The 15,398-nt window shown below is 54.0% G+C and overlaps 5 protein-coding genes across 5 annotated transcripts in view; 1 reads left to right on the top strand and 4 right to left on the bottom strand.

The window, feature by feature from the left end:
• Positions 1-341: 341 nt before the first annotated feature.
• PTSG_02788 (CMGC/MAPK/ERK7 protein kinase) lies at positions 342-4,519 on the bottom strand (the record flags this gene model as incomplete). Its single annotated transcript, XM_004996235.1, has 11 exons — positions 4,286-4,519; positions 3,936-4,067; positions 3,630-3,720; positions 3,324-3,471; positions 3,019-3,136; positions 2,617-2,733; positions 2,205-2,320; positions 1,839-1,929; positions 1,059-1,585; positions 740-810; positions 342-403 (listed from the first exon to the last, which is right to left on the bottom strand). The coding sequence occupies exons 1-11, from the start codon at positions 4,364-4,366 to the stop codon at positions 342-344; spliced, it is 1,554 nt and encodes a 517-aa protein (XP_004996292.1). The 5' UTR covers positions 4,367-4,519.
• A 29-nt stretch (positions 4,520-4,548) lies between these two features.
• On the top strand, positions 4,549-7,173 carry PTSG_02787 (uncharacterized protein). The gene is made up of 8 exons (XM_004996234.1): positions 4,549-4,633; positions 4,948-5,035; positions 5,380-5,425; positions 5,550-5,650; positions 5,939-5,990; positions 6,238-6,328; positions 6,540-6,639; positions 6,834-7,173. Exons 1-8 carry the CDS (start codon positions 4,623-4,625, stop codon positions 6,936-6,938), a joined length of 594 nt encoding a protein of 197 aa, XP_004996291.1. The 5' UTR covers positions 4,549-4,622; the 3' UTR covers positions 6,939-7,173.
• A 351-nt stretch (positions 7,174-7,524) lies between these two features.
• On the bottom strand, positions 7,525-13,235 carry PTSG_02786 (uncharacterized protein). The gene is made up of 19 exons (XM_004996233.1): positions 13,106-13,235; positions 12,725-12,799; positions 12,508-12,583; positions 12,266-12,314; positions 11,835-12,113; positions 11,609-11,645; positions 11,274-11,327; positions 10,964-11,061; positions 10,756-10,829; positions 10,557-10,614; positions 10,343-10,418; positions 10,153-10,221; positions 9,871-9,954; positions 9,512-9,593; positions 9,266-9,308; positions 8,721-9,147; positions 8,362-8,428; positions 8,065-8,181; positions 7,525-7,821 (listed from the first exon to the last, which is right to left on the bottom strand). Exons 1-19 carry the CDS (start codon positions 13,124-13,126, stop codon positions 7,751-7,753), a joined length of 1,857 nt encoding a protein of 618 aa, XP_004996290.1. The 5' UTR covers positions 13,127-13,235; the 3' UTR covers positions 7,525-7,750.
• Positions 13,236-13,238: 3 nt separating this feature from the next.
• Positions 13,239-13,808, bottom strand: PTSG_11919 (uncharacterized protein; the record flags this gene model as incomplete). The annotated part of the gene is made up of 1 exon (XM_004996232.1): positions 13,239-13,808. The coding sequence occupies one exon, from the start codon at positions 13,806-13,808 to the stop codon at positions 13,239-13,241; it is 570 nt and encodes a 189-aa protein (XP_004996289.1).
• Positions 13,809-13,833: 25 nt separating this feature from the next.
• The window catches only part of PTSG_02785 (uncharacterized protein), a gene marked incomplete at both ends in the record, with an annotated part of 9,413 nt that continues 7,848 nt past the window's right edge, over positions 13,834-15,398 (bottom strand). The window contains 6 exons of the mRNA XM_004996231.1: positions 13,834-13,884; positions 14,145-14,235; positions 14,373-14,416; positions 14,631-14,778; positions 14,980-15,077; positions 15,269-15,394. Coding sequence (XP_004996288.1) covers positions 13,834-13,884; positions 14,145-14,235; positions 14,373-14,416; positions 14,631-14,778; positions 14,980-15,077; positions 15,269-15,394 — 558 coding nt within the window. The remainder of the gene's footprint in view (positions 13,885-14,144; positions 14,236-14,372; positions 14,417-14,630; positions 14,779-14,979; positions 15,078-15,268; positions 15,395-15,398) is intronic.

Raw genomic sequence — 15,398 nt, 5'->3', positions numbered from 1 at the left:
ACAAAAAAAAAAAAAAAAAAATGGGAAATGTTTATAAAATAAAAGAGTAATAAAAAAAGACAAAAACACCAGGAGATAAACATAAAACACACACACACACACACACACACACACACACACACACACACACACACACACACACACACACACACACACACACACACACACACAAAGCAACAGCGCAGGTGCTGACCCATGGGGAAGCGTGGTATCGTGGGTGTGACGGCCGGCGTGCTGGTCGGGACGCACCAACTACACGCACAAGAGCATGTGAGAAGCACTGACGGCAACATCAGGGAATAATAAGTGGTGCAACACAACACGTTGTGCGACAACGAGACTCACCGTTGGTTTGTGGCAAGACTGTGGACGATGATGGCTGCATGGTTGAGCGCCCCATCCCCTGACGAACGCCATGTATCAACACGCAAGGCGACGGGAGCCGTGGAATAGAAGCTGAGTGATGGAATAAGGTGCTGATAAGCAACAAGCAAAGCAAACGAAACAAACAAGAAACAAACAAACAAACAAACAAACAAACAAACAAACAAACAAACAAACAAACAAACAAACAAACAAACAAACAAACAAACAAACAAACAAACAAACAAACAAACAAACAAACAAACAAACAAACAAACAAACAAACAAACAAACAAACAAGCAAACAAACAAACAAACAAACAAACAACGAAATAATGCAAACAAAACAAAGCAAATACAAGCCAACAAGCTGCACCTGCTTGGCGGCGTGCCATGCTGCGAGGGGACGGGTTGATCTGCGTGTGTCGGCGTCGTCGCTCACGGCGTCTGCCCCGGTGTCGGCAACAGCGAACACCGTCGACCGATTACGCAGCTCATGCGCTTTCCTGACGGCGCAACCACCGGGGCAGCGACAAATGGCATGAACTTAAACAGAAAAAGAGCAAAAAGGGACGATCAGTCCAAGCCCCCCCCCCCCACACACACACACACACGCAAAACACAAACACGAGTTCTATGGCGGGCGCATTTCTATCCAGCATGAGCAATCCCAACTGCCCATCTGTCCATCTCACCGGGTGCGCACAGTCGACGTGCTGCTGCTGCTGCTGCTGCTGTTGCCGCCACGAACAGACCGGCCGCCAATGGAGAGCGAATCCATCTCTTCCGCGGTCTCATTCGCGCCAGCCCTTGCTGCTTGATACTGGTGACGATGCTGCTGCTGCTGCTGCTGCTGCTGCTGCTGCCGGTGTGGGCGTGGAGGCTGCCGTGCCCTGCCGTAACCACCAATGCCCCAATCGCTGTCGTTCCCACTGTCGCTGGCATTGTGCTTCTGCCCCACATGTGCTCGTACGTGCGTGCGCGTGACCTCCTTGCGAATGGCCGGCGCTGCCCTGTGCGAGCGCTCTGTGCGCGCTGTTGACGCTGCCGACGGCGCAGACGACGACACATCCGCACGCGCAACCCCCGTCGCTCGCACCCGTGATGGACCCTGCTGCTGTTGTGGGTGGTGGTGGTCGCCGTTGTCACTGCCGTTGCCTGTGTCGACACCGCGTTGGTGTGGAGGATTGAGAAAGAGGTTGAACTCTCGTGACGCAGCGGCCTGCAGACAAAGAAAGTCAAAAAAAAAAAAAAGGCACAAGCGCGCGGACGAGACAGACACGCAGTTGCGTACATGCACGCACGTGAGTGCACGCGTGTGAATGTTCCGTTTCCTTCCGCTCAAACAGACAGACGACATGACGCACGTACATGCGCCACTGAAGATGACATGTGTGTTGGGTGACCCCCAGACACATACAAACACACACGCGGTGTCTCATCTGTTCTGCCCATGCTCATGAAGGACGACAGACCTCGTATAATTTCTCCTGGTAGTCGGCGACCGTCATGTTTGGGTCGTTGACGTGCGGAACAACGAGCGACTGCTTCAGGGTCTTTTCCGTCCTGTGCAGCGAGAGCAAGCACGTGGTAGGGTTCGGAAGTTGACCCAAGCCAAAGGGGGGGGGGGTTTGAAAGGCAAGAAAACATGGATTAACCTGCAAGCAATTGCGCCAACGGAATGACAATCGATACATACGTACGCCAGACTAGCTCCTGTACTTCACGCAGACACACATGCACACACACACACATAGCCACACACGCATAGACACACACACACACACACACACACACACACACACACACACACACACACACACACACACACACACACACACATTGGCTGCCTGAAGGCTCGCATGTATCCATGTGGGAGGAGGGAGAGGATGCGGGGCCGCTTCTCCGGATTGAAGACGAGCATCAGCGAGAGAAAATCAAGCGCCGCTGCACTCGCCTGACACCATCGACACGGCGGTTATGATCACGGTGATGGTGATGGTGATGGTGACGGCAAAAGCGGACACATACCCGCACACATGTAAAGACGAGAGTGTCATCACAAGAGAGGAGAGCGCAGCATGCACGCGCTGTTAACCATTTCGTTGCAGCAACAACAACAACTTAAACAACAACTTAAACAACAACTTAAACAACTTAAACAACAACAACAACTTAAACAACAACAACAACTTAAACAACAACAACTTAAAAACAACAACTTAAAACAACAACAACAACGCCACCGCATACCGTTGGGCAGAGCGCCTTGAGTGAGGTTCGTCGCGCGTCCGACATCTTGGCAATGAGGATGCCTGCATATGGGGCGTCGATGGCTTTGATGGCGGCAGCATCAGGCTTGCCCAGACACTGAAGAGCAGACACATGTGCGCAGCGAGATGGCAAGCAGGAAGGCAATCGAGCACATGAGCACACAAAGCCAAAACAATAATTTGGAGGAAGGTGGATGCACAGACACACAGACACACACAGAGCAAGACAGACAAATTGGAAGGAAGAAAGCCAACCCCAGCTCCAGCAACACACACACACACACACACACACACACACACACACACACACACACACACACACACACACACACACACACACACACACACACACACACACGCACGCACGCACACACACACGCACGCGCGCATCAGCAGCTGTCATTGTGGATTGTGAGTAATCTGTTGCACCTTGACGTCCGCCGCGCAGCATGTAGCCGAGGATGCAGCCAATCGACCACACGTCAACCACGTGCCGATACCTGCAGCAGGGCGGTGCGCCAGCGCCAAGGTCACGCGAGACATCGATGGGAGTCACAGGGGCATGCAGACAGGCATGTCCAAACAAGTATCATGCACACATGCACATCCAAATGTACATTCACACATGCACACATGCACACGCTCACACACACGCACACACAGGTGCACGCACATGCACACAAACACACTCTCTCCCTCTGTGTCGATCTCTCCGCTTCTCTTGGGTTATTTTCGCCTCTGTATGTGGCGCGTACCCTGAGGATCTGGTACATGACATATGCCTCGTGCTCCTTTGTCAGGATCTTTGCATCGACGGCGCGTTTCAGGTCCGTATCTGAACGGGCGCCAACACCAGCACCACGGCAAACAACACGATAGCTCGATGATCAGCACAGGACACGGGGTTCTGCTGTTGATTTGTTGAGCCATACGCGCATGTGTGTTGGTTGCACAATGATACACACATATGCACACATGCACACACCGCCTCACCCATGTGGTCGAAGATGAGGTAGAGGTCGCGGTCGTTGACGGGCCGAATCACATCAAGCAAGGTGATGATGTTGTCGTGCTCCATGAAGGCCTGGGCAATTGTCCCAGCAACATGCAATCATGAGCCAGCTGTGTGCACCAGTAGCACTGACCGCTTGCGCTTGCTGACACAGATACACACACACATGCTGAATATGGCAGTGCAAAATGAAGCATGTCAGCCAACCACTCCTTCTCTTTTCTCTGTCTCTGCCTCTCTGTCTCTCTGGCTCTGTCGCTGCCTCTCTGTCTCCCTGTTGTACACACCTTGAGATATACGACCTCGCGATATGTGCGCTGCGCATCAACCGTGTTGCGGAAGGCATCATACACCTTCTTGATCGCCACAATCTGTTGGGCTCCTGTTCGCCTCCTTGCCTTCCACACAATACCGTATGCCTGGAACAGCGACCCATACACCCAGCCATCACAATCAACAGAACGCCACTGTCGTCCCCTTGCTGGCGCTATTGACCAACATCTTGTGCAATAACGAACATCAACCAAACTCCAACTGACTGATGCACCCCTTATTCATACGCGTCGATGATCATCGCACGACCAACAAACAACAAAGGCCCGAGCTCACGCATCAAACTCCAATCACACACTCTCACCCCACGACCGATGCGATCAAGGAGTTCGTAGTCCTTGGCGATGTTGGCATCCACCGCTCCGTACACTTGCTTCTTGCTCATCGTGGTAGGTAGACGCACTCTGCTTCTCTCCAAGTGATGTCGATGCCTGCTTGCACGTCGATGAAGGTGGTGAAGGTGGGGTGTTTGTTTGTTTGGTCGTTGTTTGCCTATTGTTGTTGTTGTGTGGGCGATGCCTCTGCTCCTCCCGCCGGCCGGCGCGAATTTGAAATTTCCCTTTTACTGCGTTTCATGCTGTCGCCTTCTCATCATCGATTGATTCCAATCGAGCGCGGCGGCGAGCACGACGACCACAAGCATGACCAGTCGGTGTGTGGTTGTGTGTGTTGTGTGTGCTCTCTGTGTGCACCTTGCTCTGTGCACCGCAACCGAACAAGCCACTCATGATGGGTGGATGGGTGCGTGGGAGAGTGTGTGCCGGTGTTGTAGTTGTACTTGATGATGTGCAGCTTGTTGTGCGTTGCGTTGCGTACGAGTGCTGTCGTGCTACTGACTTGCTGTGTTGTGGGCGTGGCAGCAACGAGTGCCTTCCTTGCTCTTTGATGCATGTCCTGTTTGGTTCTTCTTCTGGTCAAACTGACACCGTTTCACCATACACACACTCTCTCTCTTGGTGGCCACAGGGTTGGAAGCAAGCTCAAGTTTGCTGGAAAGGCCAAGGAGGCCGCCCCAGAGGTTGTCCGCTCCGGATATGTCACGAAAATGGGTCAAGTGAGTCACGTGTTGTTGTTTCAGTTGTTGTTGTTGTTGTTGTTTAAGTTGTTGTTGTTGAAGTTGTTGTTGTTGAAGTTGTTGTTGTTGTTCTTGCTCTTCTTCTGCTTGTTCTTGCTCTTCTTCTGCTTGTTCTTGCTCTTCTTCTGCTTCTTCTTGCTCTTCTTCTGCTTGTTCTTGCTCTTCTTCTGCTTCTTCTTGCTCTTCTTCTGCTTCTTCTTGCTCTTCTTGTTCAGCCCAACTTGTTAACCACCAAACAACCCCCCCCCCCTTTCTCTCAAAGTGGCCAGCATCCTGTTTGTGATTCATGCTCACTTCGTTATCACTGTCTCAACGGATGACAGGTTGTGAAGAACTGGAAGATGCGCTGGTTGGAGCTGTACAGCAATGGTGAGTTCGTCTGCCTGCAGCTGAGTGGGTACGGCTGTGTGTCTGCAACCGTTTCTTTGTGCGCATGCTTGTTGGCGTATTGACAACGTTGCCCCCCTCCATCACAACTCTATGTGTGCGACAGGCATGTTGGTGTACTACAAGAAGGAGCCGCGCAAGGACGACAAACCGCAAGGCGAAGTCAACATCGCCAGCGACTGCCTCGACATCCTCACACACGCTCAGGTCGGCTTGAATGATCTGTGTGCATGCATGTGTGTATGCTTGTGTGTATGTGTGTGTACGTGTGCTTGTCCCTGTCTGTCTGTGTGCGTGTGTGTGCTTGTGTATGTTTGTGTGCACGTGTGTGTGTGTGTGTGCTTGTTTGTGTATGTGAGCGTGTGTCTGTCTGTCTGTCTGTCTGTCTGTGGAAGTGCTAGTGTGTCTGCGTGTACAAGCACTTGCCCGCCCTGGCACTCACGTTCCATCACGTCCCCCTTCCAATGATATCATCAACTGACCTCACGGGTGCAGGCAACCGCCAAACAAATGTGCAAATGGCCTGAGGACGTCGCCGACGGTTCTGGTACACACACACACACACACACACACACACACACACACACAACGCATGCACGCACACAACACAACACAACACAATACAACACAACACAACACAACACAACACAACACACACAACACACGCACACACACACACACACAACGCATGCACGAACACAACACAACACAAGCGTGCTCTGTTTCTCAACTCACCCTCTCCCCTCCTCTCCTTAAACTGCGCCACCGCCACCCCCTTCCTGTACATGGCAAAGGGTTTGCACTCGTGACGCGGTCTGGGCGCACCTATTTCATGTATTGCGATTCTGTCGAGGAGGCTGAGCGCTGGATCACCATGTGCGCAAAGTACGTTTTTTTTTTTTTGAATCCCCGCCACCCTGTTCCTGTTAATGTGCTCGATGGCAGATCCATCTGCGTGCTGCCACCACCAAGTCTTCACCACTGGAGCTCATGTGACCTCTGTCTGTCTCCATCCCTCGTGTCATCTTTCCATCCCTCGTGTCATCTTTCCATCCCTCGTGTCATCTTTCCATCCCTCGTGTCATCTTTCCATCAGCGTTGCCGCCAATGCACGATATGAGGACGGCGGCGACAGCATCCGCGAGATACGGTCCCGTCGCGGATCTGTCAGGCGCCCGGAGACGAGCAAGCAGCAGGTCAGCACCCTGGCCTGCTACTGGTGGTTGGTGTGTTGGGCTTTCAAGGAGGGCTGTTGCTCTCTCCTTCTCCTTTTCGCTTGACCGCTCATCATAAGTCGCACACACACACACACACACCATACACCACACACACACACACACACACACACACACACACACACACACACACACACACACACACACACACACAGACGGAGCTTGTGCCTGATTTGCCCAACGATGAAGGCAAGGACGTGTGTTATGTGCACAAGGTTGTTGGCGGTGTGGTGATCAAGGAGAAGCACACGGTGCAGTGACGCCACGCGTGTAGTGGTGGTGGTGGTGGTGGTGGTGATTTCTTGTTCTGTCTAAAGCTATGGTTTGAATGATTGACTGATTGGTTGCGATGCTGACAGCAGTGATGATGATGATGCTGATGATGATGATGATGATGATGAGTTCATGCTCGTTCGAAACTCGTTCGTTGTGACTGTAATGAACCAAAGTTTGATATTGAGCTGTGACAACAACAAAGGAAGACATGCGACGCACCACACGCGCGCTGTTCAACGCAAGGTGGCATACGGGGGATTGGCGCTTGATAGGAAGAGTGCGGGGTGTGCGTGTGTGTGTGTGTGCGCGTGGAGTGTTTGAGGTGGACCCGCACAACAAACACATAATCAACCAAAAAGACGTACAACAACGACAACAAACCAACAACACACAACAACAGAGCAAAGCCTAGGAACGTGTTGAGGTAGAAAGAGGGGGATGAGAGACTCAACGCGAGAAAGGAAACAGGAAGCGTGCGCACGTGCTCACGATGCGCGTGCAATGGAGTGTGTAACCACAAATGGCAGCAGCACATGTGAGCGGCCAGGCATCACCCAGCACAGACGCGACGCGGTGAGTGCTGGGGAGGGGGAGGGGCGAACTGTGGAGTAGCAGAGATGGGGGCTTGGGTTGGCTGGTTGGGCGGGGGCTGATGCTGGTGCAAGACGACAGCCAACATCAGGTACAAGCGATGGGAATAGGGGGAGACAAAGCACAGAAGGTGCCTGGTGGGACCGACGGATGGATGTCTGGATGTCTGGATGTCTGGATGGATGTATGTCTGGGGCTTGCGGGATTAGATCTCAACGTCCTCGATTGTGGGCGCGTCGATTGCCATATCCAACGTCGCCAAATCGGGCTCAAGACCTGCAGTAAGTAGGCGGAGAGGCGGAGAGAGAAGTGTGCCATGAAGGGGAAAGAGGTTGGTGATACGATCACGGGCGCAGATGGTAAGGCCGGTTTGGCTTGGATGTCCATGCACAAGAGCCAGGCGCCCAACACACACACACACACACACACACACACACACACACACACACACACACACACACACACACACACACACACAACACAACACAACACAACACAAAGAGCAGGGGTGCAGGGGACCTTGCTGGGCCTGCGAGATCATGCCAAGGATGAGGCAGAGCTGATCAAAGTCGATCTTTCCGCGCCGCTCGTTGTCGACCTCCATCCAGATGGACCCAAGGGTGTTGATGTCCAGTCCTGCACAGGCACGCACACAATAGTGTGAGAAATGGGGGCGTGGTGGGCATGGCCATAGAGTGGGAATGTGTATTTGTAGTTGTGTATGTGTGTGTGTGTGTGTGTGTGCGCGCGAAAACATTCTCCTAGAACGACTAGGCGCAATCACCATCAGCATCACCATCCGTGGTGGCGGCGCACCTGATCGGAGCAGAACGGGCCTGACGCCTTGGCCGGAGAGGCAGCCCTCATCGTCCTGCTCAACCATCTGCCAGCACGAGAAAATGGCGCAGGCCACAAACACAAAACGGCGACGCAAATCGTGCATGTCAGTGAGAGGGAGCGACATGTGCGTGTGTGTGCGTGTGTGTGTGTGTGTGTGTGTGTGTGTGCGTGTGCGTGTTGAGACAAAAACACAACCCAAGCGAAGGAAGGAGAGAGAATGGAAAACACGACCACACCCAAACCCCAACCCCCCCCCCCGGGAAAAGAAAAAAAGAAACGCATTGTGCAAGAGAGCGGCACACAGCAGGACAAATAGGTAGGGGCAGTGGCCTGACCTCAAAGATGGCTTGTGCCAGGTGCTGGATCTGCGCCTCCGCCCCCTGCTCCTCCGCCTCCTCCTCGTCTCCAAACCCGTTCACTGCGTCCGTGCTGTTGTTGCTGTTGTTGTTCTTGTCTGCAACCGCAAACGCGTCGTCGTCAGCGTGTCTACCGTCGCCACCACCATCACCGCCGTTCATCTCCTCGTCCTCCTGCGCCGCTGCTGTTGCATCGTCATCACCACCCGGCACAAAGTCATCATCAAACCCCTGCCCAGCACCCGCCTCTTCCTCCGCGCCATCGTCCGCCTCGGCCAGCGCCGCCCGCATGTCGTCCAGATGCACAAACTCGCCGTGCTCGTCGAGGTCGATGGTGCCCTGGTTCATAAACATCTCAAACGCCTCCTGCTCGCTCATCTCATGCAGCTCAACCCGCCGCACAGCCCTGCGCGCGCAACACACACACACACAGAGGAGAAATTTGTGAGGACGACGGCCCATGAATTGCACAATGCCACCCACAGTGCCGTGCCTTCATGTGTGTGGGTGTGTGTATGACTTACGGCTTGAACGCGTCCTGCTCGCTCTCTGAACTGTCGCCTTCACCTGCGAAAACAATTGGAAATGGGAATCCTACTCGTCAATACTTGCGCAATTAAGAAAGACAAACGTTTGGGGAGGGGAAGGCGTGGGTAGGACAAATGCTGCGACTGCAGCGAAAGGTGCAATGACTGCACTTGTGGCTGTTGACTGCTGCTGCTGCTGCTGCTGCGGTTAACATTACTACTGTCGCCATGACTGCTGCTCACCTTCTTCGTCGGGCATACCAACCATGCCATCCATAATGTCCTTGAACGAGGGGCCCGCCGTATGCTCGTCAACATCGTCAAACTGAACGTGTGTGTGTGTGTGTGTGTGTGTGTGTGTGTGTGTGTGTGTGTGTGTGTGTGTGTGTGTGTGTGTGTGTGTGTGTGTGTGTGTGTGGTGGCGGTCATTAGGGCAAGTCTGCATCGTGAAGAGCCAAGTAGAAAGGGTAACCATTGATGAACCGTGTACAGTAGCAGCCGTGGTGGCAGTGCAGGGTACGGCCAACGAAGCGCGTTGCCCTCGTGTTGCACAGCAATGCATGATACCAATTATACAGAGACACGGCATGTGGCCAACGCACGTCTTCCTCCTCCTCCTCGTCGCCCTCCTCGTCTTCCTCGTGGAAGTCGTGGTCCTCGAGGTCAGCAAACGGCGGCGGCGCGCGCTGCACATGTGCGCACAAGACGCAAAGGGGCGGGTGGAGAGGGTACAACGCGGGTGAGACGTAAGGACACAACATTGGCGAGCACACGACCAACACATGTGCGCATGTGTGCATATGTGTTTGTATACGTACGTGCATATGTGCGCATGCGTGTGCATATGTGTTTGCGTACAAGTGCGTGCATGTGTGTGTGCGTACCCTGAAGCTGGGCTGCCTCCAGTCTGGGCGGCGAACGCTGCCGCGCATCGGCTGTGCATCCGTCACATACTGCACGACAAAGATCCGTGCAAACAAGGTTGGTGGTGGTGGTGGTGAGCATGTGCGCAGACGCAAAACAAACACAGATGGAGACATCATGACACCCCAAGTGCGCGTGTGCGAGTGCTACCTCGGTGTCGTCTGGGAGGCGGAGTGTGAGCGGATAGCCGTTGGAATCGTTCATGAAGCGGTTCTGGGAGTAAAACCTGTGATGCAGCAGCCGCGCAGCCACGACGGTGAGGAGCAACAAACCAAACCAAACCAAAATACCCAATGCAATACAGAGCAGTTCCAGGAAAGAAGCGCATGCATCGGCAGCATGTCGTGCTGATGTGCTGACGTACGCAACGAGCTCTGCCAAGTCGTCAAACGTGACGCCGCCCCGCTCGCCAAGTTGAAATCCTGGTGCCCAAGCGCATGCACACACCATATCATAGCAGGTGTTTGACAGAGCCATGAACGAACGTGCAGCTGTGCATGCATTCACATGCCCATCAGCTTCTCCCCACCCCTCACCACCATCACCATCATCGATATACGGACCTCCTGGTGTTCTGACGACGAGACCGGTCCAGATCTGCTGTCCCGTTTGCACGCTGATGGCGTAGTCGCCGGGCCTGAAACACACACACACACACAGCACACATATCATGGGCAACTTCAAGTCAGCTAGTGTATCTCCACTCTACGATGCGCGTGCTTGCACGCATGTACACACCCCCGGGTCCAATAGCTGTCGCACGCGGCGCACCTGCTCTGTGATTCGCGGATGATGAAGTCGCCAATGTGACCGGCGCGGAGGATGGTGTTGACCTCGCCCCGCGTCATGCTCGGCCGAAACCACGAGTCCTGTCCACACACACACACACACACACACACACACACACACACACACACACACACACACACACACACACACACACACATGTGAGTAAGTGTGTTCAGAATGAGAGACAGGGGGGGGGGGCTGCGTTTCATCGGGCCAGCGTTGGTGGCGCTGACGAGTATGCATGCCACTCACGTTACCACCACCATGCACACGATCACATCGCAGTTCTCACCGTCAGCCGCGGGTTTGGCTGCCCGTTTCGCGGCGCAGACCGCCGGCGCATCGACTGCTCCCCAGCAAACGCAGACACCGCAGCCAGAGAGAGAGAGTGTGTGTGTGTGTGTGTGTGTGTGCGGTTATGCCGTTGTGTGTGTGTGTGTGTGTGAGGGCGTGGGCTTCAGTTTGGTAGCCAGGCACTCAATGAGTCAGTCACGCAGTCACTCAGTGTGTGCGTGCATGTGAGCGTGAGCGGGTAACAGCTGTGTTCCTGACATTGCTCAAAAGATGCAATGAGCACGAAGGCGAGTAGTGTGTGTGTGTGTGTCCTGCGTGCGAGAGAAACGATACCTTGCGCATGTGGGCTTGCACACGTTCCTCCATCGGCCTGTGAAAAAAGCAACAGAGGGAAGCACAATTGAGATTGTGGCATTGCCATGGGGCCACGCACGCACACACACACACACACACACACACACACACACACACACACACACACACACACACGCACGCACACGCACACACACGCACACACACGCACACACACAAACGCACACACACGCACACACAAACGCACGATGAAGGCGTGGGTGGGAGCGGCTGCTGCTGTTGGCGAAGGGAGGGCTGGCGGTTGGTGGAAGGTGAGGGCGACAAGTTCTTCTTCTTGTGCTGCTGATACGCAGCAGTGCACACTGCCGCCACCGCGCGCACGATGCGCTTGGCCTGCTCCTTGGAGTTGCACTTGAACACGTGGCAGAAAAAGTCGGTGGTGGAGCCCTTGCTGCCCACAATGCACGTGAACAGCCTTGGCTTTGTCGCATCCACTGTGCAGTGCGCAATCTCAAAAACGGAATGGCTGCACACGCGAACGCACAGATGATTGTCTGGTGAGCATGGACGAGAGCGCGTTGGCGCACGAAACATGCAGCACACGTAAGTCTGCACACTCAACCATCTCTCACGCCTCACACACATACACACACACTGCCTTGACGCAGGCGAACGCACTTCATGAGTGTCTTGGGCGGGTTGAAATTTGTGTCGATGCAAGTGAGCCCTGCATAACAGTAAAACAAGGGAGGGGGGACAGGGAGTTGTGAGCAACATTGGCTGACGATGGCATCAGTTCACGCGCAGACGAGGTCCACAGGCGCACACACTAACGCGAACACACAAACACACGCGAACACACGATCACATGAACACGCAACTCTGCAAGCAGCAAGGAATGACCTTGCTTGCTTGCTTACCATCTGGTGTGCAGGAAAGCACGGCCAAACAGCTGCGCTTGGGCTTGGTGAGCAGCCGTTTCACGCATGCATTTGCCTGTGACCATTGCCGTGGCATTCGTCAGAGTGCATCCATCAAGTTTATTTACAACCACAACGTTTGCATATGTTTGACGCACAGTGAGTGAAGACAGGAACAATGACCAGCAAACACGCACACACACGCACACACACGTACCTCGGTACTGCTGGGACGTGGCTGCTCATCTGTTGGGAACCAGTTGAGCACGGGCTCGTACCCACGGTACTTGACCTGGTGTGTCCACCAAAGGACAGCAAGTGAGGTGATGTAAGCACACACGCACACACGCACACGCGCACACACACACAAACACACACAGCCAAACCAAAACAAAACTGCCTTGCGATCCACCGACACGACACATCAGGTGCGTGCAAGCTATGATCAACCACTCAAAGCACGATCGCAGGCGTCCCAAGCAGCAGCAGCAGCAGCCTGGCTCCACTGCCGTCACCACCACTTGCAGAGCCACCTCCTTCCCCTCCTCCTCCTCACCGACAAGCAACATCAAGGACGGCGGCAAGCAAGTCTGCTGACCTCTTGGTGCATAAAGCTCATCGTGGCCAGTTCTGCTGCGGCGCTGTGCTTGCTGCCTGTGGGTTGTTTGTTTGTTGTTTTGGTTCTTCGGACACAGTTCACTTTACAGAGAATATGTTTATTATGGGTGGGGTTAACAAAATTCGGTCGTGCTCCACGCCATCGCGGAACCAGCGCAGAGGACAAGAAGGCAGTGACAAGAAGACGCGATGTGGTCTTGCTGCAGTGCTGCAGGGCTGCCAGTACAAGGCAGCTCCCGCGCAAAGCACTCAGTGGGAAGAACAAAGAGGAGAGGGGCGAGAGAGGGAATGGCTTGCTTGAAACGCAGCCCCCTTGCTCCAAAACAATCTTGAAAGCTGGAGAGATGGAAAAAACAAAAGTCAGCGAGAAGGGGCGTGTGGCAAGGGCAGTGCGAGTAAATCGAGGAGAAGCTGAGAAGGAAGGAATCGTACAACATTGTACAACACAAGTACGAAAGCGGCTGAGCAGCAGGCTCAGGTGGCAAAGTCTCTTCATTTCCTGAAGAGTGAGGGAAAGACAGAGGAAAGACAGAGGGGAGGGAGAGAAATCGAAGGCGGGCCGAAGCAATCGTGTGTGTGTGCGCGTGTGTGTGTGTGTGTGTGTGTGTGTGTGTTTCAGCTACTCTTTCATAGCGAGTGAGAAGAACCGTGAGAGATAGAGAGAGTTCCCGTTCTGCAATCATTGCGTGGCTGCATGCTGATATGTCACTACTGCTTCGTCCGGGGTTGCGGCGAATCTTCCAAGACACTTTGCAAGAACTGGAGACGAGGGGGGGGGGTGGGGGAAGCACGCTCGTGTGAGTGGAGACGATGGGTGGGAGCGCCAGGATATTCGAGACGGGCACACACAAAGTTGCATATAATGTCACGCGCACACACACACACAGATAAATACAACTTGACACACACACACGCACACACGCACACACACACACGCACACACGAGGTAAGACAACTTCACACACACACACAGCAACATCAACAAGAAAAGCAGCAGCTCAGCAGGTCTCGTCTCGCACCGATGGCTTTCGCCCGTCTTGGACTTGAGCAAACGCAGCAAAGCGGGCGGCGCTGGTGCATGACCGCAACTTATCGCTCAGCGGTGACGCCCTACGTCATGATGAGCAGAATACAAGGGCGATATCAGAACCAATTCACTTCCATTGGAGCGCAGCCCGCAACAAAGCAGTTGGAGCAGGAGACTAGTTGCATTCGTAGCAGTGGCATGGGCATTCGGCTGCACGCACTTTGTGGAGAACAGCTCGTCCTCGTTGCGCGGCTCTTTGCCCCACTAAGCAGCCACAGCAACGCATTGTGGATGAGAACAGTACAGAAGAGCCTAGCAAAACAATGCCTGTGTGTGTAGGAAGCGTGTTCCACTTCACGGAGGGCATACACGACACAACACGCACACACACTCACACGCTACAACAACGTAAACAACAACAACACACACACACACAACATGCGATGCGCAAACACACATGCACAATGTAAACACGTACGTTGTTTGCTTTTCGGTACCATGCACCATAGCCTAGGCGGCGATTGCGTGCCTCCTTCAGGCTGGCAGTTGCTTGTGGGTTTGGCGGCGAGCGACTGGCCTGGGTTGTCGGTCTCGCCACCTTGCGGCTTGCGGCCGCGCTCTCAAACCTACATGCGAGACGTCATGCACAACAACACACAGGGCACGCACAGCAGCATCGCAACCAGGGTTTGTCAGAACACAAGCTCGTCTACAAGTACACACAATGCACGCTTGTGTGTGTGTGTGTGTGTGTGTGTGTGTGTGTGTAGTGTGTGTGTGTGTGTGTGTGAAAGTAAAACGCGGGACAATCGGCTGGGTTAACTCACCGTTGTCGACTGGCTTCCACGATCGTGTTTTCGTCGATAAGCTCTGCTGGCAAGTTCAAGTACTGGAACACGCGCACGTTTGAGGTGTCCTTGGCCTCCTGTTACAGAATGTGTTGTTGCGCCGATGAGCGATTGGCTGTCTGAGGAGACCATGCAACGAGCACAAGCAAAACACAAACAAACAAAACAAACAAACACACACAGCCACACACACAGCCACACACACAGCCACACACACACACACACACACACACACACACACACACACACACACAAACACACCACACACCTGGCGGATAATCTCATCCGTGGCGTCCTCGGGTCGCCATCTGGGCTTGTTGCCCATGTGTTGATCGAGCTCTGGGAGAACGGCGAGGGACGCGCGTCGGATCTGTGCCAGCTCCACGATGGGCGACTGT

This window comes from Salpingoeca rosetta, assembly GCF_000188695.1.
Source record: "Salpingoeca rosetta unplaced genomic scaffold supercont1.6, whole genome shotgun sequence".
Lineage (NCBI taxonomy): Eukaryota > Choanoflagellata > Craspedida > Salpingoecidae > Salpingoeca > Salpingoeca rosetta.
This window is presented reverse-complemented; position numbering and strand designations above follow the sequence as displayed.

Coding starts and splice junctions, on each gene's coding strand:
- PTSG_02786 (XM_004996233.1), bottom strand. CDS start 13,126: ATGAGCTTTATGCACCAAGAG. Junction 12,114..12,265: donor CCGCCCAAGACACTCATGAA/GTGCGTTCGCCT, acceptor TCGCGTGTGCAG/CCATTCCGTTTTTGAGATTG. Junction 8,429..8,720: donor TGGCACAAGCCATCTTTGAG/GTCAGGCCACTG, acceptor TCGTGCTGGCAG/ATGGTTGAGCAGGACGATGA.
- PTSG_02787 (XM_004996234.1), top strand. Junction 5,426..5,549: donor GTTGGAGCTGTACAGCAATG/GTGAGTTCGTCT, acceptor TGTGTGCGACAG/GCATGTTGGTGTACTACAAG. Junction 5,651..5,938: donor ACATCCTCACACACGCTCAG/GTCGGCTTGAAT, acceptor TCACGGGTGCAG/GCAACCGCCAAACAAATGTG.